The following is a 17,390-nucleotide window of genomic DNA, read 5'->3' on the forward strand; positions in this document are numbered from 1 at the left end:
AAAGAGTTTAATCGATATAGAATATATAAAAAAAAATGTAAAGCTTATTACACATTTTAAGTGATTTTGAACTCTTGGGTTTTTTTTGTTCTCTTTGCATATTTGTTGCTGTGCATGAAACATTTTTTTGGATAAAATTTATGTTGAATCTTAGATGAACATGTTAAATACAAAATTAAACTAGTATAAATAATTTTTTTATAAAAAAAGTAAATGATGAGAGGAATGGGGTAGAGATAAGGGTAAAAATATGACTAAATTGTAAAGTCGTAAAAGTGTAGGTGGGTCAGCCAAATGCTCTGCAGGGCAAATACCCAATCCATGTCCATCCCTACTTAAAATGATTTAGGGCTGCAAAGTTTAATTTTTAATACATATGCTTTTTTGGCCTTGAAAGGAAATATAAGCTTTTAGTTTTTATGAGAGGGCTCTATCAAATCCTCCTTGGCTTTGAGAAGACATGATTTTACAGGAAAATTCTATCATATCTTTTGGGTATGATACCCATACCCATGATTCTAATCCAATAAACTCGTCACATTATTCAATAGTTTAAACTCCTCAAATCATTTAAAGGTTGGTATTTTTTTTTTAATACATCTAACAATGAATTGATACTTACGGATATGGTATTCAAAAGATAGCATAGAACAACCAAATTTACATCCTTACCAACGGTCATTTCGGCAAGATGCGGACCTGTGCTGTGATCAACTTCACCAGCTAAACCCACTTTTGGAAACATCTCATTCTATTTCAATTTTCAGTAACCAATCAAATTACTGAACTATGCAGCGCCATCACGTTGATGAAATTATGACTTTGCCATAGTTTATTATGGTTGATGATAATTGCGCTCCAAGAAACTCCTCGAGTGCTCCACTTTGCTAGTCGTACAAACTAAAAACACTAAAATATACTCCTCCATTGTTTGGATTGAAGGAGAGGAAGGGAAAGAAAGGAAATTACACTAGTGGAAAAGAAAGAAAATAAAAATAGAGAAAATTAGTTCCCATCTATTTTCTTTACATTAAATATGGAAGGAAAGGAAAAGAAATATTAAAATTTTGTTTGAATTGGAGAAGGAAAAGAAAGGAAAGAAAAACATGTAAGTATTAGTTGGAAATGAAGGGAAAAAATGGTCTCTTAAAAAAATTAAAATAATTTCTCAAATGTGGTTCTTTATCCCTCAATTTCTACTTGTTTTTAGATAGAAATCATATTTGAATAAAATGACCAGATCCTTTTCTTTCCTTTTCCTTTCCTTTCCCTGATTATCTTCCCTCCTCAAAATTCAATAAAAAAGAAAAACTAAGCTCCTTGAAATCCTCCGCTTTCCTTTCCCCTCCCATCCCATAATCTAAATGGTGCCAAATACACAAAGATTAAATAGAGTATTACACAATTGCTCTTGTCATCATTTTGTCATCCTTTGTAGAAGTTTAGCATGTGTAAATTGCGAGGAGTAGGGATGACACTGAGGACGGGTGCTCGTGGGTACTCGCCTCTCCAGAGGGAGGTATGGGGCAAGAGGTGGGGTGGAGTAGGGGCGGTGACAAGGGTGGGGGGCTTTTTCTTCCTCGCCTTAAATGGGCGAGGGACAGGGGAGTGTAATCCCTCCTCATCCCCGGTTCCGTCCCTTGTATTAATCAAATGAATACATATAAATTTATTAATACATTTATTTTGTTTATATTATGCTAGGTTAAACTATTTGTAGTAGCAGCAATACTAGTTTTTCCTAATAATAATACTATTAGTAGTAATAATGGTATTATTACACAGTGATGAGATCATTTGTGTACCTAAACTTGATTCTAAGCTGGTTCTTTGTGCATGTTTAGCTGTGAAAACAAATTGCTTGCGACGTCTCATTTGACATGTCTAATTGAGATTGAAGTTCATTATCAGGAGCCAGAAAGTTCTGGTTTAGTTGTTTGATCATCCATCTGCTAAGGATTAAGGGAACCTAAACCTAAACGGGGTGGGGGCGTGGGAACCTAAACCTGCCCCATTGCCATCCCCAGGAGGAGGGCTGTAAATATGTATGTACATTTTAAGTTCTTCCTAAATTATTTTTTATAAACCATCCACAACTAACTTCTTTTTACACCTCTGTTTAATAAATATTTTCCTTCAAGGATATTAATAAGGTAAATTCTTTTGATACCATCAAAGTAAAATATTCTTTTACAAGTAATTCTGAATGCATGATAGCTAATTTACTTCAAACTTCAATTCTCTCCATTTGCATATGTAGAGTGCATCTAAATTTGTTCATATAAAAAAAATTCTTATGCTAATGGTGGGAAAAAAGATTAATTCTTTTTAATATACCAAATTGACAACTTCAAGTCGGCTGCAAGAAGGTATTTCTAGGGATTTAAAGCCCTTCCCTTAGTCTAGGCTATAAGTTATTCCTTTCTACGGTGAGTTTCTCCCTTGTATGTCGATCAAATATCCAATTGGCCTACCATGACTTCACTAGCCTCAACCATTGAGCTTGGCTCAATGACCATCAGGAAGGATCTTAAGTTCCTTCTTGGATTATAGGTGAGGGTTCAAATCTTACCTGTAGGAAAAAAAAAATTCAAGAATTGTGCTAAAGCACTCTCTTGATCTAGTAAGGTCTGTGTACCTGCTAGTCCCAATACATAGCCTCCTTAGGAAGAGGGTTCAAACAATAGTTGTCGTTTCCGAAAAAAAAAAGACTTCACAAGCCTCTTCCTATTCGAATGGTAGTCTCCTCTTCCTTAAGTTATACATATATATATACATTGGAAGCTGTTTTTACATTTTAGTTTTGCTGCAGGAACTATTTTCTTGTCGACAATCCACGGAAAATGTCGAAGAGTGATGGTTGTTAAATGTTATGGCAAATTCTTAGTATAAACTTTTTGCAAAAGTCAAATGGAACGCTGGAGGATGAATGTGGACTGGAATATCACTTAGGAGATAAAAAAAAAAAGGGAGAAACACAACTAAATAAAAAGAAAAAGACCCCAGAACATTACTTGAGAGTGGAGGCCAAGTAGATTAGCATAAAACTTGCTCGTTTGTGAACATAATAGAGTCAAATTAAATTGTATATAAGATTAGACTTGTTTAGTCATCCAGCCAAATAGGTCAAATAGGTTTGTGAACACATATATAATTATAAAAAAAATACTAATATAACTACCATGTCTATTCTCATATATATACTCACAAATTTTATACTTCAAAGAAGTAAGTATAAATAAAATTAGTATTATTTATTTTTAGAGCAAACATCATATTAAAATATATATTCTAAATCATTTATTAATACAAAAAAATTACATTTCGAGTTCAAGGTTAACTCTTTAATAATCTTGTTCAAATTCAAACTCAGATATTTATATAAATAGACAAATCAAATTCAAGCGGCACTTCAAATTCGAAACCTACTCATATACATATATATATACATACATACATACATATATATATATATATATATATGAAAAGAGTCTAAACCTTGCTAACTTCTCAACCAAATACTTGATGGCATAGATGTGAGGCACCAAATGCATCAAAGTCAATATACAAACATGTAGAAAATAAAGGGAAAATGACTAGTTTCATCTCTCACAGTTCACAAAAATATTCTTTTAGTCCATCACTTTTAAAACGAAGCAAATTCATCTTTGATATTTAAAAATTAATGGTATTGCATCCCTACAATCAACTTTCAATCTAAATCCAACCATCCAATAATCTGATTACAAATTTTCGGGGTATAATTGGTAAATCACTTGGTTAACTCAACTTAATGTTCACATGAAATTTAATGAATTCAAAAAGAAAAATAAAAAATTATAACATAAAAAAAACCATTAATCTTTCCTATATTGTTATTGTATACATTGATAAGTCTAGATATCTACTACATCATTTCAATTTAAATTTAAACAACAAACTTTGTATGTATGGTATATATCTAGACTTGTAAGTATATATACTAACAATGCATAAAAGGATTTACTCAGAAAAGAAACCCTACTATTTCAAAACAAAAAACGGCCTTTTTATGTTATAATTTTTTAATTGTTTTCCTTTTAGGTTCAATAATTGTCATGTGAATGTGATGGAGTTGACCAAGTGATCTAACAATTCTATCCCTGAAGTTTATTAGTAGGATGTTGGATGGTTTGATTTAGATTGAAAGTTGGGTTCAACAATGTAATAGATTCAATTTTTAAATGTTAGGATCAAATTTATTTCGTTTTTAAAGTGACAGTTGAAAAGAATATTTTTACAAAATGTAAGGAATGAAACATGTTACTTCCTCAAAAATAAATGGTTAGTTAAAAAAAGAAAAAACTCAAACACCTGAAATTCAAAGACAAAAGCAAAACTAGTCAAAATTAAGAGGACAAGACATGCAATTATCTGGACCGTTGCAAGCTCTCAACAAAAGATATAAGCCCAAATCAAAGATAAGAACTACACGTGAGCCCAATTTATCTCTTATTCACTGTTAGCCCAACCTTAAAGAAATATTTTCTCTCTGAGTCCCTCTTCTCCTCTCTTTCTCTCTCTCATGAATCCAAGGCCTCCCAACAGCTACAGATCAATACCCTTCTGCCACTGATAAGTGACCACCAGCTAGTAAAACAGCTTCAAACCCACAAATCTTTTTCAATATTTTTTCACAATTACTAGGAATCAACTGTTAGCATTGGCTCTATCCACCAGTTTAAGGTCTCAGCCTCTTTTCTCCTCTCACTCTAATTTTATCTTGTGATATTTATTTTGGTTAACTTCTATCATTTCAGAATGGTAAAGTTCGAATTTTTGTGGGTTTTATCTTGATTTTCTTCCTCTTTTAATTCCAGCTTTTAGCTGCAGTTGTTCTAGTGCATGTATGTTTAATCATTTTTGCTGAAAAGTTCTGCATTCTGTTGAAATTTAGCTTTATTTTGCATTGTCTGGGATGAAGTTTCTTAATTTGTTCAAAATGTAAGTCTCTTATATGTTGGATTGAGAATAGTTGGGGAGGGGAGAGGGTGGGAGAGAAGGTGGAGGGGGGAGGGTACAGGTGCTTTGTCTCTAACTATGAAGCTTAGTGTTTCGGTGTAAAAGAACTGCTTTTAATTGTGAATTTTAAAACAATGAAATTAAAATTTATGTCGCATTTTGGTTTGTTTAGGTTGGCCGAAATTAGAAATGTGATATAACTGTGTAAGAAGGAAATAGGTGCAATCATATCTTGAAAGATCCGAATTAGAGAAGAATGAAAAGTGAGAAATTGCTTTTTAGTGCGAATGAAGAAATAAAATTTATGCGAATGAAGAAATAAAGTTTATGTAGTGGGGCACAAAAGTGAGAGAAAAACAAAGCAACAAGAGAAGATTGATAGGGTAGGTTCATTACGCCAGAAAATGCCTTGGATTCTTTCTTAAAGTTTAAATTTTATTAAGTTTTTCAGAATTCTGAGTTGCATAGCTTTTAGGAAGGATCACCAGAGAAAATAATGAACAATAGTTACTCAACCGTCAATCCTTAGCCACCTTGGTTGGTTACCCTTGTTGCTTGTTGTCATGAGTATCAATGTAAAGACTTGCTTACAATATAAAAGTTCAAAATGAGAATCATATGTGCTATAGTTTGTTATACTGGAGGAAAAATGGCTCACTAGGAGCTAAGTTGGACTGCTTTGGACAAGTTCCTATAAACTGGTATATCCCATATGTAATTGCTGTGTGAGCGATTTCAATTAGGTTATAACATCATATGCATCAAAATATTTAGCATCCAGCACTGAAGTGCCAAAAATTGAATGAGTAGGCAAGAGGACGAAACTCTGAGTCTACTGTTCTATTTACTAGAAATAAATAGAATAGGACATGGGTATGCCAAATAGCTTGGTTGTTGACAAAAGTTGAGGTTTTGTTTATTCTGTATTTCCCAACCCAGCTGCAACATCTTTTTTTCAGGAGTCAAACAATAACCAGTTCTAGTTTCCTAAAGATCTTTAAAGCCACTGGCATTTTTGGATCACTGCCCTGTTATATGTTCACTATCCAGGATGCTGTATCCAACAGATTGCTTACGACTCGGGCATATTTTACAGGTCTCAGTTTGTTTTCGCAAGATTTTATTCTTTCAAAATGGCAGTAGCTGCAGCTTGCAGCTTGCAGTTGACTGCAGCTAGACCTTCTATTATCCCAGCTCGAAGAGTTTTGGGGCAAGCTGTTGGCCGTGTTGGCTCAGACCCTAATGCAGCATCGTGGATTAAACTTTCAAGTGCTTGTCATACATCATCTTTACAACTTTTCCAGTGCAACTTCATGTCATCTTCTGCAAAAACTGAGAGAATAGTAACGAAGGCAATGTCTGAGGCTGGAGAAAAGCAGTCGTCATCGGGCCTATCACTTAACCTAAAAGGTATAAATGTTGTTTTTTCTTCTTTTTATCGGTAATAGTTGGCATATCAGTTGAGTATTTGTAATGTGCATTATCTGTACAAAAGTTGGTATTGAAAGGAAAGAAGATATCTAGAAGATAATGGTACAAGGGAGGCTCCAAAAGCCAAAACATTTTGGAAAAGCTTGCTTCTTTGGCCTTTATTTTATTGTTAAAATCTTCCAGTGAAGGTAATATACTTGTCGTCCTTAATTAGATAAACCATAATAAGTCTCTAGAGGTTTGAACCGAAGAGTTACCTATCAATATCACCAATTTTTTTTTAATCAGTAGGAAAATGCCCCTGTTTCTTAATCTTGTCTTATGCATACCTTTTCCTAGTTTTTTCTTTTTTTTTTTTTGTTTGATGTTTTTGTTCTGCAAAGTATTGAAATCTTAACCAAATTATGCATATGCTGAATACTACCTTTTCATACCCACTCAACAAAATATAGTTAATATGTATAATCAATTCTGATAGGAGGAGAGATGAATGGGTAGTTATCGAAATAAGAGGGGTAGTATTTGGCATCTGCCAAATGTGGCACCTAACAATTTCCCTGCAAATTGCATACAGAAAAGTAAATTCATTTTTTACGTTAGGTTGCTTTTTGGGATGCTGTTAATAGATCATTTGGTGTGAATGGGTATGATATATGTCTTTGCATTCCTGTGACTTGGATCAGTCTTTCTTTCTTTCCTTTTTTTTGTTCCTTTTTTTCCTTTCTAATGATGTGTTGATCGTCTAGAGTCCTCAATGGACTGTATAGGCAAATTGTAAGGGTCAAAAGTTTTGTTAACCTAAACAGAAGTTGATAAAAAGGTTATCATTTATTTATTTGGTAATTTAATTCTTGATAATAGTATGCCGCATGTATCTTATTTAGCTTAAATGGCAAAAACTGTCACCCTAGGCAAAAGAGCATTTATTGCTGGTGTGGCTGATGACAATGGCTATGGTTGGGCAATCGCAAAATCTCTTGCTGCTGCAGGTGCTGAAATTCTCGTCGGAACCTGGGTTCCTGTAAGTCAGATTGACATTTGTCATAGTGTATCAGTGTGGAGTTATTTTAGAAGGTTTCTTAGCCTCTTCATATATGCTATTCAGGCCTTGAACATATTTGAAACAAGTCTACGACGTGGGAAATTTGATGAATCGCGTGTGTAAGATTTAGAGCTTATGTTTCTTTTCAGCTCCTTTTCTAAATAATCAAGGGTAACACCTTTTCATTTGACTATGCTAATGAAGGATTTAATTGCAGGTTGCCAGATGGTTCTCTACTGGAGATAACAAAAGTTTATCCTCTAGATGCAGTTTATGATAACCCTGAGGACGTCCCTGAAGATGTAATTTAAAATTATATGGTGGTCATCTTTAAGTTTGTATGTTGTAATACTTTTTTAAATCTCTATGGTGTTATCTCAATCAGGTAAAAGCAAACAAGCGGTATGCTGGTTCCAGTAATTGGACTGTCAAGGTACATGATGAGCATCTTGCCACTCAAAGAACTCTATAATTTATTTTGATCTTGTGAACTAATTATGGGTTGGATCAGATGGTTTCAGATGATATATTTTCCATTCAAAGAATCTGTGTGATATCAATCTAATTTCATGAACAATTTATCGGTCTAGCCAAATGGTTTCAGATGCCAGATGTTCAGGGAAAACTTTAAAGTATACTGTGTAAATTCTAGACTGCAGCATTAGTAAGTAATACTCTACCTCTACAGGGCCACCATGTTTACGATTACCATTGTCGAATTATTGAGATTCCATCCACTTCGTGTTTTGTCCTTGAAAAGAGAAGAAGCAACATATCAAACTGTATTTCATTTCATCTCAGCTTCTGTATTAATTGTAAAGTTTTTATCATCCTGTTCTTTGTGTTGGTTTTCTCTGCCTTCTAGAAAGAGGTCAAACATTGGAGTTCCTTGGTTAGGAATTCTACTTTATGAACTTTCATATCCCTTTATATTATTGAACTTTCATATCCTTTGTGTGATACTTGTTTCAATAGCTATCTTGCTGTGTTATTCTTGTTCAATTGAAAAGAAAAGAAAAGAATTATTGTTTTTAATGTTCCACAGGAGGTTGCGGAATCTGTGAAAGAGGATTTTGGCAGCATTGATGTTCTTGTTCACTCACTTGCTAATGGGCCAGAGGTGAGGTACTTAATCATACTATAAATATGTAACTGTTTGATAGATTACCTGACTGAGTCATACTCCATGAGTAGGTGACTAAACCTCTGTTGGAGACTTCACGGAAGGGATATCTTGCAGCAATCTCTGCATCTAGCTATTCATATGTTTCTTTACTGAAGCACTTCCTTCCAATTATGAAGCCAGGCATACTTCTCATGGAGTTCCCTTTTGCTTGACATCCTTTATTAGTCTTTTCTTACAGTTGTATTAGTTCTTAAGGATATCCCATTTAGCACAAGCTTGGCTATTGTTTTGACAGGTGGTTCTTCCATTTCTCTGACATATATTGCTTCTGAGAAGATCATTCCAGGGTATTGATATTTCTTTCTGGGGCTTTTTTAAATTTCATAATAAACCAAGTCTAAAGTTTTAAGATGCACAGATATGGAGGAGGCATGAGCTCAGCGAAGGCAGCTCTTGAAAGTGACACAAGAGTGAGTTATATGATCCAGTTAGAATTATTCGTCTGTTACTCTTTAATACTTGTAGCTGATTTTTTTGAGTGATGCAGGTACTTGCTTTTGAAGCTGGGAGGAAGCATAAAGTCAGAGTCAACACAATATCTGCCGGTACTGTGTCCCATTTGCTGCATTATACTTAAAAATGGAAACTAAATTCTCATATTGGTGGTTCTGATAAACAGAATTTAGTAGACTATGTAGTGGATATGCATCTCTATTCTGCAAGTGTTTCAATTTGGCTCTTGAATTGTGACCAGAGGACCCAAGGCTGTTTCAATAAACTAAGACTAGTTCAGTATTATGTAAAAAGCTGCTTTGGTAGCCAGGTGAAAAACCTGCATACGAGAGTACATTGGGATGTTATCATCGCCATGCCTCCATTTAGTTTATCAAGGCTCCTTTTCTCTTTTATTTTTTAAAATCAAGTCTCAGTCCAACATATGTTTTTATTTTTATTTTTTACTTTTTTTATATGTGTGCAAAATTTTGTTAAGATCCTGCATATTTGCAAGTTATTTTTGGCGTAAATTACCAAAAGAGAGTGGAACCTTAACTTAATTTCTAAAGACAAAAAACAGTTTACCATCACCACAAGTGTGTTCTTCACTTGTCTGAACTGAAGCGAAGGTTTTTTGCCCTCTTTATGAATTTTGATATCTTTCCATCCCTAATAAAAAATACACTTCTATTTTATGCTAACTGAAAATGTTGTTTATCCAGGTCCATTAAGAAGCCGTGCTGCAAAAGCCATTGGTTTCATCGATATGATGATCGATTATTCACTAGCCAATGCACCTCTCCAGAAAGAATTATCCGCAGGTAAGCCATTGAATGCTCTTCTGCTGCTAGCGGCATTTGTCCACTTCTGCTTGCAAAATCTAGAATGCTAAACTCAGAGAACAAATAACACAGATGAGGTCGGGAACACGGCTACTTTCCTAGCTTCTCCACTGGCATCTGCTATTACTGGTGCTGTAATATACGTGGACAATGGTCTGAATGCAATGGGCGTAGGAGTTGACAGTCCTATATTCAAAGATCTTGACATTCCAAAGGCAAATGCCTGACATGATAAATAAGACCGAGGCCTGTTTGTAGATTTGGAGCTTGAAGAATTAGAGTCTCTCTTCAGTTTCTTTTGTACATTCTTAGGGTCAAAACCAACAGTGGGTTGACCACCGGCTTCATCTAAATGTTAGGAGTATTATGCTGAGACTTTTTTCTGATGTAAGTTTTCTCATAAGAATTTCTACCTTGCATGGACTCTGTGACAGTGAGAAGATGATTGTTTCTGGTTTTTGTGGATGTAGTAGTTCTCTTGATTCCAGCACAAGAAACACTAAAACATGGACGATGATCCAAACATCATTTGCTTTAGCACTCCTCTCAAACGGTCTGCTATCCCTCTAGAACTAGATAACTCCTGATTGCACCCTTGACTTCGTTGGGTATTTGTCTCGCTTATTAGCACATTGATGAAATCTAAATCAGTAAAAATTGAAACTCTTATTAAATTTGACAGTAATGTTTGAAGTTGAGCTTCATTTAACTTGCGAAACAGAGTAGATGATAGGCAGGAAAAATTGTGAGAAGTGGAAATGCATATGGTAAGATCAACCATGAGGGAAAAAAATATTAAAGCAAAGAAATTAAAGGTAGATCACAAAATACACAAGTCTAATGACGAATGGCCAACTTACTTGGGGGTATTTGCCAAAATAAGCCAATATTTATTGAAAAGTTGTGAAAGTAGTCCAAACTTTTGAATTCTTTTTAAAGTAGGGATTTTGCCATTGAAAAGAACGATGTCAAAGCCACCATTTTTAAATAGCTACTTTAAAGTAGTCTTATTAAAAAGGTGACTTTAAATGACTTTAAAATAAGCAAAGCAAACTAGAGACAAATTATGATTAAAATAAACCATTTAAAGCCACATTCTCAAATAGCGACTTCAAAGTTACTATCTGAAATAGCGACTTTAAAATTATTATTTCAAAGGGCAAAATCTCTACTTCGGAAAGAATTTTAAAGTTTGGATTACTTTGGAAATTTCCAATATAAATTGGATTATATGGGCAACTCAATTATACCTTCAGCACCAAAAAAATAGAAAGGCATCAGCGCCAATATTTGATCAATAATGACATGGGAACATCTTTTAGCGATATATATGTATTGCAAAAGCTTTATACTTTTACAACTTGCTCCATGAAAGCTATTGGACATTGTATGTTATAGATCTTCAAGCTATACATAACATTAAATTAGAACATGTTATGCTTCAACAGGTGAGCCAATTGAGCTACTTTACACACACAAACCACACCCCCCCCCCCCTCCTCCAAATCTGTGTGCATCAGAATAGCTTTCTCCTGCACGTTGGGTTGCTGGCACGACCAGTTTCAGTCATTTCTGTTCTGGTAGGAGTTGCGGACGTTTTCTTGAAGATTCTGCCGTTTCAAATTCTTTCAATTCACACTCTTCCTGAGATACTCCTGGTGGTGGAGGTGTATCTAATGCCAGCTGAACGTTCTTTGTCTCCAACTCTTCTTCGAACTCTTCATCAGCTGGATTGTCCACATACTTCCTGTGTGGCATGAGCTCTTCACCCCTTGGCACTGAATCCATCATAAGCTGCAACAGAAATTTGAATCTTCGGGAATGAAGAACGTCGAAAATTACTAACAATTATAGAAACCAGGCAGAGCTATAAATTTCAATTAGATTTCCAGTTTTGTACCTTCCAATCAGCAAAGTCAAGTCTGAAAATAAAGTGGCTGTATTTAACCTCCCCTCTCACAACTAAACGGCGAATGGGAGCATTTCTTGGAGCTGGAAAAGAGCAAAAACATAGAAGAAAAGAGTGAAGCCATTTTCTGAATGTTAAAGAAATGAAACTCTATAATAATTCTAAATCGACAAATATTTGGGGGATTTCTTACAAAGTAAATGAGAGCCGTTTTCATCCACCTCCATGAAAACCCGACCATCTCTTACTAAGAAAGAGAGTGCAAACAGATTCTCAACCGTTTGAGCAAAGGAATGCCTGTTAAGTATAAGATTCTCAAGCTTAACAGGATTATTTTTCTTCAGGACACCAAACATTACTGCAACAATCATATCATTAAGCGTCTCCTCCTCTGAATTGACCTGTGGCAAGAAAAATAGGTGAAGTCGAAGCAATTAACTTTCAAAAATTCATGTAGGAGTCCGCGCCAACTTGTTCTGGAAATAAAAGGGAGAAATTTACAAGAAAAACGAGAGTTTTTAACAACAATGACTAACATAAATAACACACTTTGTAAATTGATGACTAGGGAGGCAAGAAACCACATCTCCTTTGGTTTTTCCTTCTCGATTAGCCTGCGATGTCTTCTAACAACTGTACATTTCTGTGGCTTAAACATCAATTCCATTGGCCCAATACTAAGAAAACAGCAATCAAGTTGAAAGCGGATTAGAACAAATTAAGACAAAACAGGAAGAAAAATACAGAGACTTGAGGATTCAACAAGACTTACATGGTCCGACATCCTATTCCTTGCTTGAAAACATGTGCAGCAGCACGGCCAATAGCTTTCCAACTGATTGAATTTGAAGAATTCCCAGATTGTATTCTCTGAGAATCTTCCACAAACTGTCTTTTTAGTGAAGAAACAAAGTTTGCGGGGGTGAATGCCCCAAGACTAAGCGATTCAGTCGAGGTGAGCAACGTGGTTGTAAGATTAAGCATAACCTGTGCATCTGCAACTTGCTCCCTTGGTTTAACAACTGAAGATGAAATAATTAGTGAATTATTACAATGAGCTTATGAGCATAGTTACTGATATTCAACTTCACTAGTAGAATTCAGACACTTGAGTTGCAGCTGTTGCAGAAGTGACGATCTTGTACAGGGGAATTAAGCAACAGCAAACTAGTAAAAGCTGATACCAAGTTCATAATGGCTTTATTAACACGGTGCAAAATAAACAAAATCTTCACAAAAGGTACTCCATAGATGGTGTATAGTCTAAGCAGCACTTCAAGAATCTGACAACTAAATGTTGAACACAGGATATCATTCTTTTGCATCTTTATTACAAATTATTCCTAGTTAAGTGTATCAATCAGAATGAAACCCTGAAAATTACCTCAATAAAGTCATAAAGATCACAATAATTAAGTCTCGACTTTCAAACAGTGTTAGCGCATAAAGTAAAATCTGCTTCCAATAATCTTAGTTCCTGATTTCTTTTCCCACCTCATTTCTTGATGATTACGATGAAGAAAGATCAAAAAATCTTGATGAATCAAAACATGCACATGACCTAGCAAGAATGCCAAGACACAAAACAACATGCCCTTGTAACCATTTTGGTTTCTTGCATTATAGAAAAAAGGCCTCTCTTTGACAGGAGAGTAAAATTGTCCAAAACAACAGCCAGTTACAGTAATACAGGGTGATAATTTTGCAATGCAAGAAAATTAAAACTAGTATGATATCTTCCATCTACCCTTAAATCACAGGGTAAATTGGTACTTTTTTTTTTGTCCTTTTGAACTTAGAATAAGGCACTTATAAGCATCAGAGGCATTGTTCAATTGATAAGTTACTCGTCTTTTTCCCATTTAAGGAAAAGAAGGGAAGATTGTAATGGCTAGGCAAAGTCTTAATGGTCGCATCTTTTTCCTAAAAATATTAGTTATTTGGCCTCATCTAACCAGAAAACAGTTGATAATTAAAGGATTGCTTAGTCATCAACGAATTATTCACTTAAAACTAAGATCTTTGACTAAAAAAGAATTCAATTCCCCACCCTGCCAGTCAATTAAAAATCAACATATCTATTAAATACTGAATTTCAATACATTCCACTTTAGAATCTCTAACCACTAAAACACAAAAACAAGTCATATGTCCCCTTCCTATCAAGGGGGAACAGGTGGACCTTTCACCTAAATCCTAGCACTTAGTCCTGTTTCTTTGTCTTATTATGCTTCTTTCGCCTCATAAGTACAAACAAGTAATGTGATCAAACTATTTTGAGATGGGGTCCAAAAAAGTCTTACCTTGCTGATGCAACTTTTCCACATCTCCGACGATGGTTTTAAACATTGGTGAATCTGCACTTGCTATCTCATCTCTTCCCACTACAAAACAATATTTATACCAAAATCTGTATCAGACCCACGATTCTTCAAGAGAAAACCCATTACAAATCACAAATTCTTGGACCAAAAAAATGAAAAAAAAAATTCACCATTAATCCGATTATGTATGGCATGATAACCAGCACGTATTTCCCTGCGAAAGGCCTCAGACTGCCTTTGATCAGTACTATGCTCAGTACTTTGGTCAGTATTTTGATCAACAGAACCGTCTCTTCTTGTCATTGTTTTAGCTTGTCGCGATCACTTTATCCGCTGTATACATAAATACAAATATAGATAACAGAACTATTTATATATTACCCGTATTAGGTTATTCTTTTCCTGCTAATATTTGGAAACTCTTCATCTCCCACGGCCATTAACATAAATAAATTTCCTAATCTGCAATTTGCTTGTTAGTCAAGTTACTAAGACACTAATGCATCATTACGAAGGTGTCGTTTAGGGTTGAAACATTAATAAAGTTAGTGCTGGTTTTAGTTTTTTTTTTTTGTAATAAAAAAAGAAGTAGGTTTTAGATTTGAAACAGGATTGTGTTGGTTAAAGTTTTAAAGCCCTACTAACTATAAGCGTCTCTTAATTTTCCGATATTAGTTTTGATAATATCAAAACCAATATAATTTGCTACAAAAATTTTAAGTTAATGATTTTGGCACTCTATAGCTATTTTTTTTTTGGGCTATGTCGGCATGTATAGTTATTCTGAACATTCCTCTCTTAAGTGTTTAGATCGTCTAAATGGCTATTTAAAAAAAAAAAACTTAACATCTTAGGCTGTAATATTAACCTTGTATAAGAAAACTACTATTGCATTTGTGCAATATTGTTACATGTATAATGAGGCAATACAAGTATTATGGCTTTTAGTCTCTCCTTTTTTTGGTTAAAAAGGTTTATATTTGTTGTGCACACAGTAATTCTTTCTTTAAGAACACAGTTCTACAGAGTTCTGCTAATTGCTCCTTTTTTAGGTTCTAAAAGTTTATTTTATCAATGCCGCTTCTTCTATTAAATTCGAAAAGTTTACATAAAGTTAAATTTGTTCCATGCCTTTTTGACTTTCTTTTGGCATGTCACTTGAAAATTTAGCCACTAGATATTTGGTCATTTTCGTTAATGGAAGAGAGGAGTAAATTCCCAAAAAGAGTGACTTTTTAATCTAACTTCCCAAAGGATGGTGATTTTTTAGCCTCTTCCCAAAGGATGAAAAACGCATCCAAGAAATGCGTTTTTTCAAATAAAAACGCAATCTTCAAATACGTTATTTTAATTTTCATAACTTTATTTAAATAGAAAAAATTGATCAAAAACGCATTAGTGGAATGCGCTATTTTAAAAAGTCGCATTTAGTGAATGCGTGTTTTGGCCCAAAAACCCATTTCGGAAATGCGTTTATTAGTAAATAAACTCATTTGCTAAATGAGTTTTTAGCATATCTAAGGAGTCTATTCCAGTCCCCGGTACTAAGAACCCTTCAATCCCTCTTTTAAAAAGTCTCATTGTGAAAATTTACCTTTATACTCTAATTATTTGGAGAAACTTAATGAACAAATTTTGCAAAAGAAACTTGTTTCTAGTCAATAAATTAAGTAACTAATTAAATAATTAAATTACTTGTGAGTGTTACTTTCATATAATTAATTTATGTTAAATACAAAATCTACTAGTTTCCCTTTCATAAAAATATGAGAGTAACACTTTTTGAATTTTACTTATAACCATTTGTATATTTAAGATAATTTAAATGATTCAGAATAAAATACTCATCAATAGCTAGTACTTTGTTCATGTAATAGAGGAAACCTATAAAGAATTGGTATGTTATGGGCAGTTTCTTTTTTTTTTTTTTTTTTTAAATTTCACATATTTAATTTATGTTAAATACAAAGCCTACTAGTTTTCCTTTCGTAAAAATATTAATATAGTACTTTTTAAATTTTACTTACAAATATTTATGTATTTAACATAAATTATATGATTCATAGTAAAATGCCTACCCCCATAGCTAGTACTTTTTTCATGTAATAAAAGAAACCAGTAAAGAGCTGGTATAAAGTTGGTAATTTATTTTTTTACTTTCACGTATTTAATTTTTATTAAATATAAAACCTACTAGTTTCCCTTTCGTAATAATATTAGTGTAACACTTTTTGAATTTTACTTTTAAATATTTATAAATTTAACATAAATTAAATGATTCAAAGTAAAATGCTTATAAATAGCTAGTACTTTATTCATATAATGGAGGAAACCCGTAAAGAACTGGTATGTTGTGGGTAATTTTTTTTCGACTTTCAAATACTTAATTTATATTAAATACAAAAACTACTAGTTTCCCATTCGTAAAAATATTTGTGTATCGCATTTTTAATTTTATTTACAAATAGGTGAGTGCTAGTGTCAGCAACCTCAGAGGAGTTCCGTAATTTTCCTTTCGATTAAAGTTTTCAAGATATGTGATTATTCTAACTCATTTTGGGCCATCATATTTTTACACTAAACATGTAGGATTAATTTTTTATGAATCGTAAAATTTTCTTTAGAATAAGTGTTACGGTTTTTAAGACAAATTACCAACATTTAAGATACAAAATATGTGCATGCATATGTAAAATCCAAAGTTCAAAAGCCTTTTAGGCTTTTGCAAACTTGAAATGAAATCTATACCAGATAAATTAATAACAATTATGAAATAACAAATTCTTTGGATCTTGACTTGTGTTAGTGAGCTAAATTAATAATAACTTCGATAAAATAACAAGATAATATTTTTTTTAAAAAAAAAAACCTTACATAACCCAAGTCAAGATCAAAGAAATGAAAAAATGTAGTACATATTGATAAACGCAAAAAGCATTCAAGTCAAGATCCAAAGCAATGAAAAAAAGTGGTACATATTGGTAAACGAAAAACGCATCCATCTAATGCGTTTCTTAATCAATAGCGCATTGCCGCAATGCGTTTGCTAGTGTATCAAAAAACGCATTCCACTAATGCGTTTTTTGATCAATTTTTCCTATTTAAATAAACTTATGAAAATTAAAATAACGCATTTGAAGATTGCATTTTTATTTGAAAAAACGCATTTCTTGGATGCGTTTTTCATCCTTTGGGAAGAGGCTAAAAAATCACCATCCTT

At 33.6% G+C, this 17,390-nt stretch overlaps 2 protein-coding genes across 2 annotated transcripts; one reads left to right on the forward strand and one right to left on the reverse strand.

Moving 5' to 3' along the window:
• The first annotated feature begins 4,493 nt into the window (after nt 1-4,493).
• On the forward strand, nt 4,494-10,402 carry LOC113710994 (enoyl-[acyl-carrier-protein] reductase [NADH], chloroplastic-like). The gene is made up of 13 exons (XM_027234141.2): nt 4,494-4,725; nt 6,098-6,411; nt 7,344-7,453; nt 7,538-7,593; nt 7,692-7,776; nt 7,860-7,907; nt 8,520-8,594; nt 8,669-8,780; nt 8,896-8,947; nt 9,019-9,070; nt 9,148-9,205; nt 9,818-9,916; nt 10,010-10,402. The coding sequence occupies exons 2-13, from the start codon at nt 6,135-6,137 to the stop codon at nt 10,162-10,164; spliced, it is 1,179 nt and encodes a 392-aa protein (XP_027089942.1). The 5' UTR covers nt 4,494-4,725; nt 6,098-6,134; the 3' UTR covers nt 10,165-10,402.
• Nucleotides 10,403-11,503: 1,101 nt separating this feature from the next.
• Nucleotides 11,504-14,473, reverse strand: LOC113737323 (non-structural maintenance of chromosomes element 4 homolog A-like). The gene is made up of 7 exons (XM_027264571.1): nt 14,341-14,473; nt 14,150-14,230; nt 12,619-12,868; nt 12,412-12,523; nt 12,040-12,247; nt 11,838-11,929; nt 11,504-11,731 (listed from the first exon to the last, which is right to left on the reverse strand). Exons 1-7 carry the CDS (start codon nt 14,471-14,473, stop codon nt 11,504-11,506), a joined length of 1,104 nt encoding a protein of 367 aa, XP_027120372.1.
• Nucleotides 14,474-17,390: the final 2,917 nt, after the last annotated feature.

The sequence above is a fragment of the Coffea arabica genome, chromosome 1e (assembly GCF_036785885.1).
Source record: "Coffea arabica cultivar ET-39 chromosome 1e, Coffea Arabica ET-39 HiFi, whole genome shotgun sequence".
Taxonomy (NCBI): Eukaryota; Viridiplantae; Streptophyta; class Magnoliopsida; order Gentianales; family Rubiaceae; genus Coffea; species Coffea arabica.

Excerpts from the sequence above, each read along its gene's own strand:
- LOC113710994 (XM_027234141.2), top strand. The coding sequence starts at position 6,135 with ATGGCAGTAGCTGCAGCTTGCAGCTTGCAGTTGACTGCAGCTAGACCT. Across the intron at positions 7,908-8,519 it reads CCAGTAATTGGACTGTCAAG|GAGGTTGCGGAATCTGTGAA; the intron begins GTACATGATGAG and ends AATGTTCCACAG. Across the intron at positions 8,595-8,668 it reads CACTTGCTAATGGGCCAGAG|GTGACTAAACCTCTGTTGGA; the intron begins GTGAGGTACTTA and ends CTCCATGAGTAG.
- LOC113737323 (XM_027264571.1), bottom strand. The coding sequence starts at position 14,473 with ATGACAAGAAGAGACGGTTCTGTTGATCAAAATACTGACCAAAGTACT. Across the intron at positions 14,231-14,340 it reads CATACATAATCGGATTAATG|TGGGAAGAGATGAGATAGCA; the intron begins GTGAATTTTTTT and ends ATTGTTTTGTAG. Across the intron at positions 11,732-11,837 it reads TTGACTTTGCTGATTGGAAG|CTTATGATGGATTCAGTGCC; the intron begins GTACAAAACTGG and ends TTTCTGTTGCAG.